The sequence below is a fragment of the Phaeodactylum tricornutum genome, chromosome 25 (genome assembly GCF_000150955.2).
Source record: "Phaeodactylum tricornutum CCAP 1055/1 chromosome 25, whole genome shotgun sequence".
NCBI lineage: Eukaryota > Bacillariophyta > Bacillariophyceae > Surirellales > Neidiaceae > Phaeodactylum > Phaeodactylum tricornutum.
In genome coordinates, this window is record NC_011693.1 from 39,582 (window position 1) to 58,329 (window position 18,748).

General features: G+C 46.1%; 6 protein-coding genes across 6 annotated transcripts; 1 reads left to right on the forward strand and 5 right to left on the reverse strand.

The window, feature by feature from the left end:
- Positions 1–430: 430 nt before the first annotated feature.
- PHATRDRAFT_49837 (predicted protein) lies at positions 431–2,086 on the forward strand (the record flags this gene model as incomplete). The annotated part of the gene is made up of 1 exon (XM_002184599.1): positions 431–2,086. The coding sequence occupies exon 1, from the start codon at positions 515–517 to the stop codon at positions 2,084–2,086; it is 1,572 nt and encodes a 523-aa protein (XP_002184635.1). The 5' UTR covers positions 431–514.
- Positions 2,087–2,362: 276 nt separating this feature from the next.
- Positions 2,363–4,302, reverse strand: PHATRDRAFT_49838 (predicted protein; the record flags this gene model as incomplete). Its single annotated transcript, XM_002184684.1, has 2 exons — positions 2,363–4,163; positions 4,238–4,302. The coding sequence occupies 2 exons, from the start codon at positions 4,300–4,302 to the stop codon at positions 2,555–2,557; spliced, it is 1,674 nt and encodes a 557-aa protein (XP_002184720.1). The 3' UTR covers positions 2,363–2,554.
- A 1,306-nt stretch (positions 4,303–5,608) lies between these two features.
- Positions 5,609–9,283, reverse strand: PHATRDRAFT_49839 (predicted protein; the record flags this gene model as incomplete). The annotated part of the gene is made up of 1 exon (XM_002184685.1): positions 5,609–9,283. Exon 1 carries the CDS (start codon positions 9,101–9,103, stop codon positions 5,609–5,611), a length of 3,495 nt encoding a protein of 1,164 aa, XP_002184721.1. The 5' UTR covers positions 9,104–9,283.
- A 998-nt stretch (positions 9,284–10,281) lies between these two features.
- Positions 10,282–12,912, reverse strand: PHATRDRAFT_40644 (predicted protein; the record flags this gene model as incomplete). Its single annotated transcript, XM_002184686.1, has 1 exon — positions 10,282–12,912. The coding sequence occupies one exon, from the start codon at positions 12,910–12,912 to the stop codon at positions 10,282–10,284; it is 2,631 nt and encodes an 876-aa protein (XP_002184722.1).
- A 713-nt stretch (positions 12,913–13,625) lies between these two features.
- On the reverse strand, positions 13,626–14,786 carry PHATRDRAFT_40645 (predicted protein; the record flags this gene model as incomplete). The annotated part of the gene is made up of 1 exon (XM_002184687.1): positions 13,626–14,786. The coding sequence occupies one exon, from the start codon at positions 14,784–14,786 to the stop codon at positions 13,626–13,628; it is 1,161 nt and encodes a 386-aa protein (XP_002184723.1).
- Positions 14,787–17,852: 3,066 nt separating this feature from the next.
- On the reverse strand, positions 17,853–18,508 carry PHATRDRAFT_30667 (predicted protein). Its single transcript, XM_002184688.1, has 2 exons — positions 18,421–18,508; positions 17,853–18,339 (listed from the first exon to the last, which is right to left on the reverse strand). The coding sequence occupies exons 1-2, from the start codon at positions 18,448–18,450 to the stop codon at positions 18,097–18,099; spliced, it is 273 nt and encodes a 90-aa protein (XP_002184724.1). The 5' UTR covers positions 18,451–18,508; the 3' UTR covers positions 17,853–18,096.
- Between the last annotated feature and the right edge of the window lie 240 nt (positions 18,509–18,748).

Genomic DNA, 18,748 nt, shown 5'->3' on the forward strand with positions numbered 1-18,748 from the left:
CACCGTCAATCCGAACTGTTTCTGGCAAGGAAAAGGAATCAAAGTGGCATACCCTACGAAAGTTCGATACACACGACAAGTTTTAAACCTTTTCATAGCTCGTACAGTATTGAAACCTTATTGTTATCTTGCTCGACGTACAAGTACAACAGTGACTATGTTTGTCAAGATTACGATATGAGACGATGAGGTGCGTGCAAATCTAACGGTGAATGAACAGCATTGCGACCTACTGTAAAGAAATCTTGGCAGTGAATACGCTAACTGTAATTAGAATTACAGTTAATACAAGGTAGCAACATTAAAAATACAAATATTGAAACCTTTAAAAACCCTGACTTTGACGTAGTCGCTCACGTGAGCATGTTTTGGCTGGACTCGACTATGGTACTGGCGGCGACAATGGTAGTCTCGGGTTTGTGTTGGCCAAGGCCACTTCACAAAGCAAAGATCGGTTTTTAATCTACAGCCAGAGAGTGCCGCGCTTATCCAATTTAAAGGAGTCAGAACAAACATGGCTCCGTTTCTTCGTTTCTTGTGCAGCTCAAGGCAACAGCAACGATTTTTGGTCAAGACCCTTTTGGTATCCAAGTCGTACTGCAGTCGCAGCACTAACAATAACTGGTGCAAGTCAGCCGCAACCTCGTCTTGGATCTCATCTAAATCCTCAGACTCCGCATCGTTAGCTATTTCTACCGCTAGTGCCACGACGCCTCCAACAGCCGAGCCTTCCCTTGCTTCTGATCCTGTTTTGAGTGAATCAACCTCGTCCTCGTCGTTTGTGCCATCTTTGTCGTCGTGGGGCTGGACTGTGTCATCGACATCTCCAACCTCCTACGTCATTGCAGTATGTCTCGCCGGCGTGGCGTCGTTGGCTCTGGCAACCCGCATTGCCCTCATTGATGGCACCGGCACCACAACGTTTTGCGAACGAGCAACCACTGCGCGGTCCGTTCCACAACAGCCAAAAGATCACGAGAGAAAAGATAGCTACATACCGACCAGCGAGTCGAAGCAAGATGTGGATACTGCCATGCTAAGTAGTTACCCTAATGATTCCAGAGAGCATTTCATTCTTGAGAACATTGCTCCCCAAGCCGAAGGTACAGACGAAGAAATTTCCGACCAGACAAGCCAAACCAGAAGTGCCACTCCGCTTCCACCAAATCCACTGGCTGACGGATTTTCGTCCCAAACGGTGGACGAACTTGTCAATGAATGGCTTCAAGATCCTTCCATCAACATTCGTGCGCTCCCGGATGCCTTGGAACGTCAAGTGTACCGTTCCACCGTTCAGCTGACCCTCAACGCTGTCTACCGTTCTTTGGCATCGTTGCACGGTAAGGCTTTGCTGGGGCACGAGTTACGCTTGCGCAAAACGTCCGACCGTTCGCCCTTCGAATTTCTATCACGTTCGCATCACTCGACGCATACAATAGAGGAATCGGTCCTGGGGCAAGTCGCTGATCGGCTCTTGCAGAACAAGGCCATCAATCGACCACTGATTCCGGATATGGTGGAGCGCCAATTGTATGTTAACTGTCTCAAATTGATCTTTCGAGTATTGGACTTGCTGGCCGCCTCTTTGAACCTGACCATTTGCGGACATGATGTCTTTGTTGGTTTGGAACCTGCCAAGCATCAGGGGGGTGCAATCTTGCAGGATTCGTTGAATCGAACCACATCTTCCTTGACCAAACTCGATCCTGAAGTTCTGCGAGAATTTGCCCGCCAAGCCGGGGTCCGGGAAGCCTTGTCAAATCAGTCCTGGTGGCAACGATTCTGGTACGCTTCACAGAAAGAATTACTGGCGCAGCTGCACGGATCATTGTATAGTCTAGTACTCGGAATTGTAGACGACATTCTCGCCAATACCAGTTTGCGGTTACTTTCTGAAAACGTACAAGTCGATATATGTCAGACATCTGAACCCGCGAGTCCGTACATCCCACCTGGCGGTGCCGTTGTGGAAGAGAATCTCAACAGAGCAAATACTACAGGACGGTTCCTAGCTGCCTTTACAACGGGCGTTGGCGTAGGATTGGCTACAATGGCAGCCTTGGGCGGCGGCGGTGGCCGTCGATAAACTATATTTGTGTAGAAAGGTACCACTTTTGTTCTTGTCATAACCCTTTCTTGAAATTGCTCACCTCATTGATACAGCCATCGGAATATGCGGTTTATTCCATATCTTTAGCAACGGGAGGAGGGCATTATCGCATTCAGCGATAGAGTGAGTGATATATGAAATTGTAGACACATATGATCTCTGAATCATTTTCCGACAGCAGGGGAGACACCAGACCACGGCAAGCATATAAGGTTGCGAAGCGGAGGCCGCAGGATGACTATAATGTGAACACAACACCCCACATTTCATATTTATATTCTTTTCTTTACGTTCTCCCGTTGCGTATACAGAACTGACCACGTAGTATATTCCCTTCCCCGCAACTTTTGGTTTGCTCAGATCACTCCGCCAATTTCCCAAAAGGGTCCCATCACAAACATATCACATTAGAACGGTCAAGGCGAAAAGCCGCCCTTTCCCCACTTACAAACGCTGTCGCTTGGAACGGCGGGCCGAGCGCGGTGGATCTGTTGCCGTCGGAGATTCTGACCGTTTCTTCAAAGCCGACATCGACTTTCGTGGTTTAGCCTCTTTAGCTTGGGATCTCAACGGGAACGAAACACTAGTTCTGCTTTTCTTCGCTTTCTTCAGGAGAGACTTGTCACTTTCCTTCTCCACCTTAACTTTGGCGGCGGCAGACTTTTTCGCAGCGGAAGTATTTTTTTCAGTCTTTTGTTTAGTGTCTTTCTTTGCGTTCACCGGAGCCGTATCGAGACTGGCTGAAGAAGAGGATCGCTTAGAAAATTCCTTGTGCACCTGTTGAAGTGACTCGTTTTGTCGAGGAGTCTTTGACTTTCGTGGTGGGGTCATTTGTGGAGTCGACTTGTCCGTGACTTCCGACGTGGCATCGGTTTGGTAGTGGACCGGAGCGAGTGTCACACCCTGAGGAAGACGCACCAAACCACCACCGGATACGAGATTGGAATCCCATTTTGCATACTTTTCAACGTCAAGCACATTCCACTCGTTGTCCTTGTAGGCGACGCAGAGTCCCACCGTTTTTCCCGTTACGTGCATCGAGCCATACTTTGCCAAAGCTTTCTGCTTGAACGTCTCGTCACGCATTTCTTTGGCAATTTGCCAAGGACCGTGCACAAAGTCGTGAACGCTTCCGTCCTGCCACAAAGTAACCATACGTAATCCTCGCAACTTGAGTAGGGTGTACAACCGCTGAACGTATGGCCACTGAAATCCGGCTGGTAACGAGTGCCAGTAAAAGCAATTGATGAGTAGCAAGTCTTCGTATTCTTGGTTAGAGGGCCGATGAGATGCAGGGTTGACAGATGTGTCGGGGAAAATGACAATGTCGTTCCCCTGCAAAAGCGGACCAGACGGTGCCTTTGCCACGGTGGTGTTAGGAGCCGTCTGTACAGGCGCATCGATCACGCGACTGGGAATCGTGTGTATGGTCTTTTGCTGCAACATGGCGTTCTGATGAGCCATGACCCGATGTTGGTACATCAGCTTCTGTTGTTGAATGGCTAGCAAGTTGTGGACGTTGGGCAATCCAGGATTACCCAATCCAGGCAAGTTCGGATGGGGTTGCGACACCGAAGGTTGAGAAGCGGTCGCCAAATTGGGAACGGCTACCGCAGGTTCGGATCTGGCCACCGCGGCACCGTCCAAAGTCTTAGCCTTGCCCATCTTAGTTTTCAGGGCCTTTTCTTTCTGATCTGCTTTGATGGCGGCTTCTTGGCGGGTAGGTGGTGTTGTGGTAGCAAACTTGTTCATAGTCTGGCCTGCATTCAGCAAAGCAAAGTACTTCTGAGCGTGAGTCCGCACTTGCATGACGGTTCGAGTCTGCACGGAAGCAGCCACCTTCTTCCATTCACGTCCATGTTTTGCGAGACCTTCTAAAAAGCGATCATGTTCTGGCTCAGTCCAACGGCCGAGATGCTCTTGACCTTTACGAGCGATTTTTGGCTCGGGCTCAGCTTCTTGGGGGGCGTTGGCATTTAACTTGCTTTCTTGGGGAGAGTTTTCGTTCAATAAAGGCGGAGGCGTCTTTACGGATTTACTTTTGGTGTTCTCGCTGGAAGAGGTGTTTGTCCAAGGGGTCTGTCGGTTCTCTTCTGACTTTACTTCAGGCTCTTCTTCTCTTGTCACTTTCTTTGTGTCGTCGTCGTCGTTGCAGCGACAGGCATCTTCTTGCGAGAATTTCCTCGAGGCATGATGAGCTAACTGGTGAGGATGGTGATTGTACTGACTGTGAATACAAACGTCAATTCGAAAGCTTTTTTTGTGCTCAAGACCAATCTACTCCATGGCCAACCTGCGGACGTTTCTTTGATCTCGGAGAGGTTTTTCTTATGTTACTTACAGCTACCTACGTAGACGGCTGTCAATTTACGGAGCTCTTCCTTTTCAAAAATGATTTCTTTGTTAATGTGTGTTTCTCTTCTATGGTCAATGACCAATATTTCACTTAAGTATTATTTCAGTTGATGTCAATATTAGTAAAAGGGATTGTATCTCAACATATATTTCTGCGATTAAAATATCTAAGTAGCTTTTCAGCAAGACTGTATGTATTTCCAACGGAAATTGCGAGGTTATGGTTGGATTCTGCGGTATATCCCGTATGCAATAGCCACACAAAATCGTGGGAGGGAAAAAGAGCCTCAAGTGCCCTACGTCAAGGATCCAGATGGGGTTGTTATTTACAGTTAATGTATCTGTAAGTCGACTGGACGAGTCTATAAGGTCTATCTTTACGTCTTTCTCAGCCTACGAAAGTATCTAAGATTCTTTGGTTCCTTAGGTACGATTCTAGACCGTTATCGTGTTACATTACTTTCCTAGTTTCACATTCGAAGACTGCGCTGAACACGATGGATGATTCATGACGGTAATTGCTACTAGCATTAACGCAACTGCCACGGTTAGCTGTAAGCTCATTCTTTCCAATCTGGAGAGAGGTAATGCACCTATAGAGAGGAATTCTTAGGGTGGAAGTTGTAGAATGAAGTGCTTTGGATGGTATATTTGACCATAGTCGAAACTAGGTTTGTATTCTTCAAGTATCAAACTCAAAAGAAATCCTATGCTACTTTGCATCAAAGAAAATGCCAATTATGTCTGGTTTCCATCTCGGTACATACCCGACAGACAGTCCTTGAGTAAACACAATCAGCACAAAGGAAATCTATTCTCATAGTTCGTTTGTTAGTTGTGGGTAGGCAATCTAACTGTAAAACACACTGACTGTAAATACTGTGAATTGCACAAGCATTCCTCTGAAAATCTGGCACACTATTCGTTACCTTGTCGAACGGAACGTGATTGCGAATGCGCAGTCCATAGGCATTGTGAAGGAGGAAAACAAACTCAGGTAACACAATGCAATTGTCTGCCAGCACCTTGATTCCCATCATGTCCTGAATTTCTGGCCTGACGATTTCATAGCGAAACGGAAGTGCACGCTACCTATTTTGCTGGGGCTGGGCCTGAATTGTATTTTACATTAATGTGGTATATTTACTGTTCGAATTGCTGGTCGGATATAGAATTAGAGCAGCACTCGACGAGCCCACGGCAATTAATTTCTAGTGTGGCGTCAGGGTCATTCATGGCGATCAACAAGTCGGTCAGAAGTGACACCGAATTTGCTACGCTCATAATCCCGGCGCAAGTCTCTCGCACTTTTTTGTGGTTCGAATCGTTAAAAAGAGACTTCAGCATACCAAGGGCTCGTTTGTAATTCTCAAAGGCTTCAGTGTAACATTGAAATGCCGCTTCGAAACGATGCTCGCTCACGAGACACTCTCCCATAAGTCTCTTAGCTGTAGCCACGTTACCCCAAGCTGTAGCAATCGATTCGTTGCCCTTCTCCTTGCCATATACATGTTGCTTCATGGCGAGAGATTTTTGAAACATCTCCAGCCCTGTAGCAAAGTTCCCTTTCGCTATATGGACTCGGCCGAGGTGACTTATGGTAGTTGCCACTGAGTCATTCTGAATCTCATTCCGAAACTGCAGAGATTGCGCTCCAAGAGCTGCTTCAAACCAGAACAAGGCTTCTTCGAGGTAGCCATTTTCGCCGTAGCTGCGTCCATAATTTTCTTTAGTCCAGGTTTGTACGCCCTCACAATCTTCGCCCTCACGGTACGATCGGCCAAAATTCACGAGGGTGTCCGCAAGCGCCCCGAGAACTTTTCGCTGAGCGCTGTATTCTCGCTCTACAGGTTGCGGTTTCGGCAGGGAAACGTCCGTGTCCGCTGACTCTAATAGTGACTTCAATAGATTTCGGCCTAAGTCGCGCAGTGCTTCTTGTTCAACGAGCCTTGTGGAATAGGTTTCATCGTTGGAATAAAAAGGGGAACCTACCAATTCACCTCGCGTAGAGTCTGGTATCGCTCTGTATCGAATTTCAAGAGCTTTCCGGAAGTGTTCCAGGGCCTGGGCATAGCAACTCTTGTTGTGCTCCAGTCTCCCAATGTCATCCAAAATGTCAGCCTCCAGCCAGGAACGCGCATCACTTGCTGGGCAAAGTCGTAAAAGGTTGCGCGCTCGGTCAAAGCTTTCTTTTGCATCGTCCGGTTGCGAACAGGATCGGTGCAGTTTTCCAAGGAACATGTGTACCTTGACCATTTCTTCACTGACAGCTTCTCGCACTTCTGCTAGCAGGCATTCCGACTTCAAAATGCTGGAGCATACCGAAATACAAGAGTGCGACATTTTCTTCGCTCCTCCAAAGTCATGATTTACCCACCGGTTCACTTCTGCAGTCTTCTGAAGAGTTTGCGCCCATACGAAACAAAGCTCCGAAGGCCAGCTTTCCACTCGCTCCTTTAGCGCGACCACGTGCTTTACCATGGCAGCTGGGAGTTTCCAATGTGCAGGAGTGTCGCGATCAAATGTTGTAATATTTTCGTGGACCACTCGGAGAGCAGCTCCAGGCGAACATCCATTTTCCAATGAGACCTGCCGTGCAGCATTTTGATGCAGCCGATGCATGGAGTATACCTCTTCATTACTATCTGTCTTCCAGTCCCTCCTCAGAATGTTCCACTTCGTGAGTTGTATCGCTGCTCTATTGGCGCTCTCTCCTCCCAACAAAATCAGCGGTATAGAATCGGGGTTCACATAAGCAGCCACATCCAGAACTTTCCCGAGACCCCGTTGGTAAGCGTTATTTAAAGAACTTCTGATGGCCGCCTGGACCCTATTTTGCACAGCATCAAAATTGTTCCGTTTTATGTACTGGTCGACACTTATCACGTCATTCAGCAATTCTCCCTTTGCCGTAGCTATAGCTAGCGGTAAACAATCGAATAACGAAACCAAGCGATGCAATGAGGCCTCGCTGCCCTGTTCTTCCGGCAGATCTGCTTGTAACATTTGCACAGCTGATTCTTCATCCAAGAGGTCGACACGGATTTGAGCGATATATCCCATGCTGGATTTTGTTGTCCCAACATATCCATCGTGTGTCGATAACAATAGTATCCGGCCACGACCATTTCTCCAGTCTCTTGGAAGGAACCACTCTTGAAATCCCAAAGGACCCTCTCTTTTTGTTCCATCTAAGGCTTCTACAAAGGCCGGGACATTGTCAAATACCAGAATCCACTCGAACGACAAAGATAATTGAGCAAGAGTTTCCCAAAGACGAAGGGCTAGGCTTTGGATAGTTACCATTCGTCGTTTCGCCGAAGGCTCTTCAAGACTCGTCCCGTGGCGAAGTCGTCGAATTGCGGTTTCGTAGCTTTCGCGCAAAGTTGATTCCGTAGCTGCATTGAGCCAAAAGCCAAAACGAGTGCAGTTCTTGTCTCGCTCTTTTGTCCATTCCCATGCAAAGACACGTGCAAGATGGGTCTTTCCAACACCCGATCGACCCACCAAAGACACTAATTTACCGTCGGGCGAGACCTTTTCTTTCAAATCCTTCATTTCTTTGTATCTGCCGTACAGTGGTTCCGATACTCCGGGCTCTTCACTTTCTGAATCAATCTCATGTATATTGGAACTGGGAAGGGTTGACTTCCAGGAGGCTTCTTTTTGCAGATGGGATTTTTTAGGTATGGAACGCTTTCGGGTAGATGCCGGAACGGCCTCTTCCGCTGCATCCGACGGCTCACGTTCGGCGTGAATAGAAAGGTTCATGAGTGGCCTCGAAATTCCACCCATACCTTGCTCAGCCAATACGCTTGAAGCTCCAGAGGACGAGTGCTGGTGATGAGTTCGTCCGGTCAGCCGGTTCAGACTCGTTTCGAGTGGGAAGCGTAGCTTGGCTTTGAGCTCCTTATCACTTTCGAGCCTCCGAAAGCAAAACGCTTGCCATGTTGTAGCACTAAGACTGCACAGTTTACCATTGTCGTCCCGGGGCCCATCGTGGGCGTCCCAAAAACAAAAGTAGTCACCGTGCCGATGGATGATTTCGATAACATCGGCCGTTTTACGCTTCCGACTTTCCAGTGCGCCTTCGACTGCGCGGACATCCAACCAGTATTGCTGCAACAGATGGTCAAACTTGTGATTCGCCGGGGAAGGTGCGAAGTTCCGGCAACCCAAGATTACGTGGTTTCCGGGCGTCTGGAGTATCGCTTCGCCGGAAAGAAACGTTTCTACTGCTTGCTTTTGTTCAACATTGAAAGAAAAAGATTCGGGGGGCTCTGTCGGCTGTATACACGAACCAGAAATTCCGAAGGCGCGAACACCAGAATCATCTTCCGAAAGCAAAAAGTTCAAAGGATCGTCGCTGCCATCACTTACGCCGAAGTGCCATGCTTTAGGATACTGTTCCTGTTGCTGCAATTGTTGTTCTTCTGGCAGGCTGCCGTTGCTCACGAGGTTGACCCCGGAATTTTCAAGTCCGGCAACTTCTTCAACATTCTCTTGCAGGTGTCGCTGATCCGCAGCAGGAACGGCGTCGTGCGATGCACTTTCTGCAGCTTCATCAATCACTTCGAATTCCACAACCCAATCCTGTGCGTAAGATTCGTCACTGCTTATTCCCGACTGTTCATTCATGGCGCGAAATATGGATAGCGTCGACTCTCGGCAACGGTTCTACTGATACCTAGCCTAGACCCAAGAGGGAAAGTCTGCCGAGTGCTTCGTTATGGCACCCGCAGTCTTTACTCAAAGCAGTGCAGCTATCAGAATGGATTGTGACAGTCAGTTGCAAATTGGAGTCGATGCGGAATCCAATACGTGGACGAATTCTCCTTCGGGAATTGGAAACCGTTTTTGAGCGTTTCCATTATGGAAGTCTCCAAAATGTCGCATCTCACGAAAATACACTTCACAGTTCCCTTCTACTACAACTTTACTCTCTCTATTAGGGAATGTGGAAAGAATAGTAGAGTGAAGAGTCCACAACACCGTCATTCATACGGAAGAACGTCGTCCCTCAAACCGTTGTCGAATCATCTGGCTTTTGCCACTTTACTACTTGTACATATTAAAAAAAATGAATTTGTCGAGAGACTCGAATATCCGAGGCAACTCATTCAGTGCAGCACTGACTGTGAAAAAACGCGATCAGAGCGCGCAAAGAAGTGTTTCTGTCATAAAGGCATGTTAACTGCACGGTACCTTCCGTAACTTCTAGCTAGCGAATGCGATTTCGGACTCAATGGAAGGCCTTCATACTTTCTCTTTATGCTAAGTTGAAAACATGGACAAGAGAAAAGATAAATTTGTTGTAAACGGTCATTTTGTCCTTGCGCAGTGTCGTCTACTACATTCCGAAGCAAACGAGCCATTCAGAGAGCATTTTCGGACGCCTCCAAAGCAGTGAGCTCGCCACTGGAAACTAGAAGCTTGCAGAGGCTCCTGATACATCGCACGTCACGGTCGTATCCATTCCTTCCCGGCCCAGATCACCCATACTTTAAGGGAGCGAATATCCAGAGTCCCAAAACGCGACTTGTTATGCAACAATATTTTATGATTCGGACCAGCCTTAACGTCACTACCAGCGTGATCAGTTCGCTCTAGCCTGGACAGAGAAAGGACAATCTTCGTCGTTAAGACTCGTGCGAAAAGCAAAAGATCACAAAATAGCACATCGGCACCGACCAACGATTATTTCCAGAAAAGGAAGAGAAAAAAGAATGCTTCACTACAAGAAATTGTTTCATCCCTATACAGAGTCTTGTTACTGTGACAGAAATTGATGGAAGATGTGGCGGATTGCCTTTACACTAGCCAACTTGTTCGACTAATTGCAGCTTCTTCTGAGAGGCTTCACCGAGTAACGCGAAGAACACCGGTGTCTCGTACATGCTCGTCGGTGAACGTTCGTCCAATGACACCCCCCACTTTGTATCAATATCCCAACTTGGTAGTGAACTGGAATGATACATGCAATTTCGCGCCGCATCAACAGCCACGGGCCACCATCGACGAATAGACTCGGCGCGCCCCATGGCGTTTGCGCCATGATCTTTCAAACACAACTCTCGACTTGGGTCTAACAAAGGGTTACTCTTCAACATGACTGAACACAGTGCACTGTCAGTACTCCCTTTAACCCTCCGGAGTAACTGCCAATAGTCTACTCCAATTGTACCTGCAAGTCTGCTCATTACAGACCATCCCTGCAACAGAAGAAGATCTGAATCACAGCCCTCAGATTCACTATCCGTCATATTAGTACCATTCTGATTTTGCAACGGAGCGTTTGCCAGCGTCTTCTCGTGTAATTGGACTCGGGAGATGGATCGATGCATAATTCGGACGGTATCAAGTAGTTTGTTGCAGTACAGAGTCAAAGCGGCCATCTGCACATCGTAAAATACACCCATATGATTGCTAGCCGTGTACACCATCCTGGCGTGTGAAGTCGTTGTCACCCACTGACGGTAGTGACCAAACCATTCTTGCAAACCAAGCCTATCCGAAATAGAAAGTACGTCACCCTTCGATTCCAAAATTTTTACGGCGTCAAGGAGATATACCAAGTTTGTCATGTCCATCATCATTATGTCGTTGCTACGACGGAAAATATTCTCGCTGGCAGAAGAATTTGTTTTTGCGGGGAATGTTGAGTTTGACGAGTATTGTTTATCCAAGTCCCAGGCAATACGCGTCTGTTGCTCCACAAACCAGGATCGTAGAATGCTAGCTGCTTTGGTCGAATACGTACTGTTTTCCGTGATAAATCCTGTTAGAGCTAGAATGGTCGTAGCATTCATCATTGATTGAAGCTCAAAGTGGAAATGGTTTTTCTGTGGGTTAGCATCATTGTCTTCAGGGACTGCGTCGACGCTGATCATGTCCGGCGACAGTAAAACTTCTTCCGCTGCCTCGATCAAGTTGCGGATTGGAGGTGTTGGGTCTCCCCTTTTCCACAGATCACGCTCAATCTGCAACTTAGTCACGTTGAAGAAGAGCACACTGGAGGACGACAATCCGTACAATTCGGTAGCTGCCCTCAAATCGAGCCGCTCGATCAACCGCAAAATGGCAGTGTTTCGCGACGCCACTCGACGGCGGACTCCACCAACAGCCTCAGCCTCAGCATTTCCAGAGTAGAGGCGAGTGGTCCATCCAGCGAGCGATGCTCCAACTGTCTTGTGCATGTCGGTCGGCGGTAGCATTGCCGATGCCTTTTTCTGATCGGTGTCCTTATACGTGTCCCACAAGGCAGCCGGTTTTCCTGGTACGCGCAAACGGACCAAAAGCTCTATCTTGTTCAGGTTTCCGTAACGGAGCGTGGGGTCGAACCGAGCCACGCTGTCTTTGTGAAAAATGATCTGGGGCTCCTCTTTGGGATGGGGTTGGTAGGATTCCGAAAGCAGAGCCTCATTGGGTTGAGAGAGTCGGTCCATTGGAGTGTAAAAATACCTGGCGGACGCTTGGTTTCGGAACGCAATTTGCATAGCGGACCATGCTTGTTTGGTGACAAAACAGTTGCCGTCCCAGGGCAAAACGTACTCTTCCTTTGACCTAGTCCGACCGAAGTCCAGCATGGCGTTGCGGACTCCGTTGACGTTGATTGCGTAGAGAAGCCTGTGGTGCATGAGCTTCTGTTCGATCGATAAAGTCGTCTGATACAGGACGGAATGGATGAGATCGTCTGGTAGATGGTGATAGGGAAGAGCACTGTATTCGGCAATGTCGAAGGGAATGACCGAAAACGATTCGTTGGATCGACGAAGTCGCTCCAGTACCTGTTCCTCTTGCTTCTTGTCAACGATTCGATTCACGAACCAGTGGCGGGTCATGTTGGGAAAACGTTCCTCGTGCTCGAGCAGAAAATCCAGATTGTCCAAGGTCTGTGACGCGCTGTGACGCGGAGGGAGAGAGTTCCCGATAGCGCGTATCAGAAGCATGGACTTGGCTGGGTGCGGGAAAAGGCTTGCAGTGCTGTGTAGTAAAAGGTCTTGGTGTTGTGAGGCAGGTTGCGGGGGAACGGATGTAGAATGATTGGAACGCGGAGGTGTTCCGGATGATGTTGTTCCAGTCTCTGGAGTCCGCGTCGTTGCATTCCCTGTGAATGTAGTAGTAACGGTAGTAGAAAAAGGGCGACGCTGTTCCGGCGTCTTTACGTATGTTGGTAATTCGTTCTGGAGTGTTGTAGTGCCATTGTTCTTTGTCGGAGTCTTTCGTTGAAGCGACAAGCGGTTCTTGGCCGATGGTTGGGAGTTTGGCATTCCAAATTCTGTCGTAACGGAGCGGACGTGCAATCCAGAGGTTGTCTGCGTCGACAGGATCTGTATCCATGCGAGATTCGCGCACGTTGCCACAGCCACTACGGAGACAATCCACGTGAACGGGATCATTCTCAACCGTCGACCAGCAGGGCTTTTGACTTTGGGTACATTTACCATCCCTTCAGTTACTTGCAGATGCTCCAAATTGCAGGCACGTAAAGAAACGGATCGAAACTTTGGATACGCGCACTCACGGTCCAATGCGCCGCTAATGGTGATTGGGAAAAACAGGGATGAGATTGCGTTTTGTCGTACTATCGAGAAATGGTGTTGGCGCCCCGGGCCCGCGCGTTCGAAATTATCTACAACACCAGTACTCCGTCAATCGAAAAAAGCAAAGAATTGGACTCTGCGTAGTACTTACAGTTCGGCAATAAATCCTCGGGAACCAATATTGTATCCAAATGTCTCTGATATTTAAAGATCGGGAATGAATTCTTGTTGTAACTGTTAGACTATGACTAGTGTCCAGAAAAGGGATTCCCAGAGGTTCATGTTCTTGCCGATCCAAGATTCTTTTGAGAGCGAGAGCTACTAAGGATGAGTGTCTAGCCGTTTTCGCGCTCAACGTGACGTTCCCTGTGAAAGGTCACTATAGCCTTGTGTCATAGTGCGGGATACTCGAAATGACGATTCACAGTCACATTGAAATCAGGGTTCGATTGGGCTGGTTGCATTCTTCCACACGACAAAAGTTACTCTATATGTGACTATAGCAAAGCTTTCTGGCCAATCCCGAGTCTCTAGTCTCTCCATGTCAGATTTCTATCCTCGCGAGCTCCTGTTCCACTTTCTTGAAGATCTCATCATGATCTTTTGGTTGTTGATCCTCAAGGCAAGCTCGCTTCGCTCCCACTACTGCAGTTGACGGGCAAGATGTTGTATGCTCTGGCACAGGAAATCGGATCCACATGGTCCCCGACACATGCCGTGCGTGTCACGCCCGGATAAAAATTCTTACTTTCAGGGCATACTTTCCAAATGTGCTCACGGGCCTCTCGGGAAATGTCGTATTGGACGCCCTCAACGACCATAGGCCCCCAGTCAGTCAAGTTAGTCAATAGACGGCCCTCTGCTGAATCGAGGTTACTTGTTCCACCAAAGGCAAACGTCTGTTCCGGTGTTGCTATCGTAAAGTTAGCGATACCTTTTCGAGTCATGTCCAACATTATCCGTATATGATCGTCAGATGAGAGGTGACTGCGCTTCGAATAATCGTAGACTGCCAGTGCGGCATAGCGATTTTGGTAGAAGTAGCCTCCTCCCAGTCCACCCATCCCACCAAAAGTTGTCGAAGGTGGTCCAATGAAGTCAATTCGAGCATTCCGGAGATCCGCATAGGACATTTTGGAATTTGCACAAAAACTTCCGCCCCCGTGAAAATGAACAACAGGGAAGTAGTCCGTCGTCTCGGTTGTGGCAGTTGTGGCATTGACGATATTGTCCCATATCCAGCGATCTTCTGTGATTGGACCCGGTTTATTGTTTTGCAATCTAAGCGGCAAGTCCTTGACAATCACTCGTGGATTATCTAGCACGTGACGCCGGACGCCGTATTGATTAGGCAATAGCGTGTTTTCGAACCAGTCTTGATTGACAAAAAGCTGAATGGCCCAGGTGTTCGGGACTGTCGCAAGAGCACTGTCGAGCAGCGCGTTGTAGCGCTTGAAAAACCAATATGGTCTCTTTTTCAGAATCATAAAGGCTACACCATCAATCTCTGGCTCGCTTTCTTGGTTCATAACTTCGGAAATAGGTGCAAAACTTTTGCACTCGTTGTCGACCTGCGTAACTTTTGCTTGTACTTTCGCTGGTTCAAAAACTGTGGTTTGAACGCCAGATGCACCGTGCCTTCGCTCGATAAGGGTTGCGCTCGTGGGTCTCTTGCTTAGTTTTGCAAACACAATCCACTGGATGACTATTAGAACAAGAAGGGCTTTGGATATATGGACTGATGATGAGGCTCCCGCTAACGACAAGAACAAAGACATGGTTCTCTGTTCATCGAGAGTGGTTCCACAGTACGAGTGTTATTGTAAAAGGACTGCGAGGAATAATCATTCTTTGCGCTTCCCGGCCCAACTGGTTATCGTTGGCGGTCATCGACAAGACATTCATAGTTGTTTGATATCGTTACCCAATGTGTCTGTCTCACAGTAAGCGCATAATTAGAGAAGCTATTAGAAGAACCCTAACCTGGTCAAGCTTCTGCTCATTTACATTAATTACATCAACAACGACGGGATTCTGTTCCAGAGAAAATGTAAGTGTGAGCGCCAAATCTGGAGAAATCTTTGAGCTGGGAATATTACAGATGGAAAACTGCGGATACTCTACTTTTTTTACTCTGACAGTGACTCTGATTGCAATAGTCGCTTATCGGTCAAAATGAGTTCTTGCTCGCCACAGACAATCCCTACGATTCATGTGTACTGCCCTTTGCCCCCCTCAAGTTTTACATCACGCAATTTACGAGAAACAACAATATACTTTCCTGGTGCTTCATTGCAATTGTAGGAGATGTCTGGCTAGACATAAGCATCGCCTACGGTAAAGTTCCGGTAAAGTTCACACCCTTTCAGTATTCCAGCGCGCATGAAAGGTGCGTTGGCGTGTAGTAAAACGGCAGTGTATACATCTTCTAGACACGCAATCACAGGTTTTTTAGCACGGAAATTGAACGCGGGTGCGCTTCTTTTGCAGTTGATGCACCAAGAGACATCCTATATGGCCTTAATCATACACTATTCCTACGGATAATGAACCTTCTTCTACTTCTCTTCCTTGCTTCCAAGCTTTGATGCGAAGAAAAGAAGATTTCATAGTCAGTAGTACCTTTCAGGGGCTGTCCGATCCTGAGAACATTCAGAATTTGCACTATGTGCACAACCTTTGAAATTTTGCTTGTTAACAGTGAGAAATGCTTCTGCGGCTGTCCTATGTTGACGTTTCCAAAATACAAACGTAATCTGTACCTGCGCTAAATATACTGATCTATGATATATGAAAGGGATTTGCATGGATTTGGGTTTCAGGACGAATACGCTTTTTAACCTCATACGGAACCATCCATGGAAATTTTTTAGAAAAATTGTCCAGATTAAAATAACTTGTCTTGAAACTACCATTGAAAACACTGAATGCCAAGAGTGAGAACTTCCTTTTCCACATCACTGCTGTAAAACTGTTGTAACAGTAGCCACGAGCGTAGCTTTGAGTAAAGTTGCGCATTGGCCTGAACGAAGTTTTAGCAAGCGCAATAAGTGCGATAACAACTTATAATAGAAAGAAAATCCTCACAAATTTTTTGCTACGGAAATAGAAGAAACAATGAAGCTCACTCCTGTCGACAGTTAAAAAGTTAGAGAATGAGTTGACTAGAATTTGATTTGTGAAATTGCTGTGAAGAATCAGATCACAAAGGTGAAAGGTTGATTAATAGGAACTAATTTCCAAAACGGCAATTCGGATTCTAAAGGAAATCATCGAATATACTTGTAATTGGTAACGATGAATGCTACAACTTAATTATGTGGTTTTCACAAAATCGCAAGTTGTAGTTATTTACATTTAGATCAAATCAGCATTTTCTAAACGAAAAGCGAAAAAGAAATCACAAGACCGAAAATCAGTAAACAGAATCAACAGTTTCTTTATATACTTCCGTGATTCAGAAAAACAAAAGAACTTTGTAAGCGCGGGAAGTCAAAAGCATGTTCTTACGACATAAATCGCGATACGAAAGCGTTGAACTAACGCTACCATACGATTGAAATGCATCAAACTCTCCCTTGTGGTGAGGAGAGTCATTTGCTGATAGCTGTATAAACTGCAAAGGTCTGTTTTTTTATGATGTATGACTTTTCAATGTTTTTATTCATTTTTTGAAAGGCGATCTTTGCTGATGGCTGATAGCACTTAAAGATTTGATGGGAGACCTCTGCCGACGTCTGATAGCACTTAACGATTTCGAAGTACTCTCCTTTCGGTAGATTTATAATATCATAATGAAATTATATGCCACTTCTCTGTCAAAATTTTATTGACATGGAAAAATTTGAAGGCAAAAAAAGTGAGCTTGCATTCAATATCCACAGGACTACACTCATTTATACTAAAAATAAAGACATGAAACGATTAAAATAGATATTTGGCGTTTCTGTATCATTTAAAGTCCATGCCCAGAATAAAGTATACTTCCTTTTTTCTTTGTAAAATGAACAAAATTCCACATTACTAAAAGAAAACCTTGCAATTATTCGTGTAATGTTTAAAGCTTAAAGGTACTTATTCCTGCAATAACAGATAATACCAAACACTAGCTAGGATCAATTCTTATGAATTTCTACGCATAAAATTGTCGGCCATTTGTCAAATTTCTTACAATTACCATCTTATATCAAGATTGAAAGAAAAATCACTCATTTTTACATAAAATTAACTAGTTTTATTTTAGTGAATAAGCAACGAGTTTCAGCAAATTTGCGCATTAATGCCGGAATTATCATTTACAATCCTTGTGCTCCGAGCAAAGAGAAAACAATTGAGGCATAGATTTAAGAGACGCAAATACAATGGCTACGGCATTTGTTTTACTTTCCAGCATGTTGGTGAGCAATGCTTGAGCGTGATAGGCTTCGCTTGCTTGAACAAGACTTTCAGCTTTCGTTTTTGTCCAGATTCACAGGATCTGTTTCAAAAAAGCAACAGTCCTACAAAAATCGACTTTTAAGAGGAATGATTCGCTCGTCCGGTACATACTGCTAGAAAACATTCAGTTGATGAATGATGATGTTTCTTTTTAAGGGAGCTTGCATAGGCTCGAGATGATTGCGACCGGCTAGAACGATGCCAACAAAATACACTGACTACGTTTGAGCGAAGAGCAGTCTCATTTTTCTGTTTGGCATTTTTGCAATTTGCACACTATAAATGCCATTAACAGTATACGGTTTACGCATTGTTGTGGGGAGTGCAATATAATCCAATTGTCTTATCAGCAAAGCAAGAACCCCGCAGAGGACACGATGGCCTTAGTATCTATAGGAAACGAAGCGGCAACACACCGAATCATAGACTAAGGTTAGTTACTTATCCCTTTGGACCACGCTATGAAATAAATGGTTTCAAGAGCCATCTCGGAATCCGAATAAAGTCCTATTTCGTCACCAGCAAAAAAAAGCCAGAGACTATTTTCCTTTGTATCAAACGGACCAATGTTTGGAGAAAAGGCGCGGCAATTGGTTTACACGACGTCATTGATTCCAATTAAGACAGTTTTAAACAGCCAAATTGTTGTTATCATGATTCTTGGACTGATTTTTTGCTTTCGTATTGTGCCGGTGTCCATGTTTTGATGGTTAGGGCATGGATCTGTGGCATGTGTACCGCCACACAATCATTTACCAGACGATGCCGTTGCAGGGGTGGTTTCCCCCGAAACGAATCGCTTACAACGATGAGCTTGAGCTTAGCTCCATTGCAAACATCATCCGAAAAATCGTGCACATGCACTTCGGTCGTTCCAGGAAGACTTATCAAAATCTTGAAGAAAAGCAATACGTAGCGATGTAAGTTTCTTTCCGAAAGCAATTGGCTTTGATCCAATTCTTTAGAAGACTCTACCTTCTCCTTGACGTCCTCGGCTATACCCATGGTCGCTACTTAGCTAATTCAAACAGGAAGGACAACGGCTATGTAAGTCTCGTCAAAATGGTGTGGTGCAAAAATTTGAAACTATTTTGTGTCGTCCGATGCAAGTTTTCGAATCAACGTGTTGACTGTGAGCGGCTTTTCTTTCCTCTTCATTTCTGCTGGAATTGGAAAGGATAGTCTGTTCTTGTCCGTTTGGACCGGACATAGCAAGACTGTCGCGTCTACTCTACTAGCTAAAGCGGTATGTTCTATAAATTGCAGGTGCCAGCTCTACTCGACTCGCTAGAGATACAGCAGC

Excerpts from the sequence above, each read along its gene's own strand:
- PHATRDRAFT_30667 (XM_002184688.1), bottom strand. The coding sequence starts at position 18,450 with ATGGGTATAGCCGAGGACGTCAAGGAGAAG. Across the intron at positions 18,340-18,420 it reads CCGAGGACGTCAAGGAGAAG|ATTTTGATAAGTCTTCCTGG; the intron begins GTAGAGTCTTCT and ends CTTTTCTTCAAG.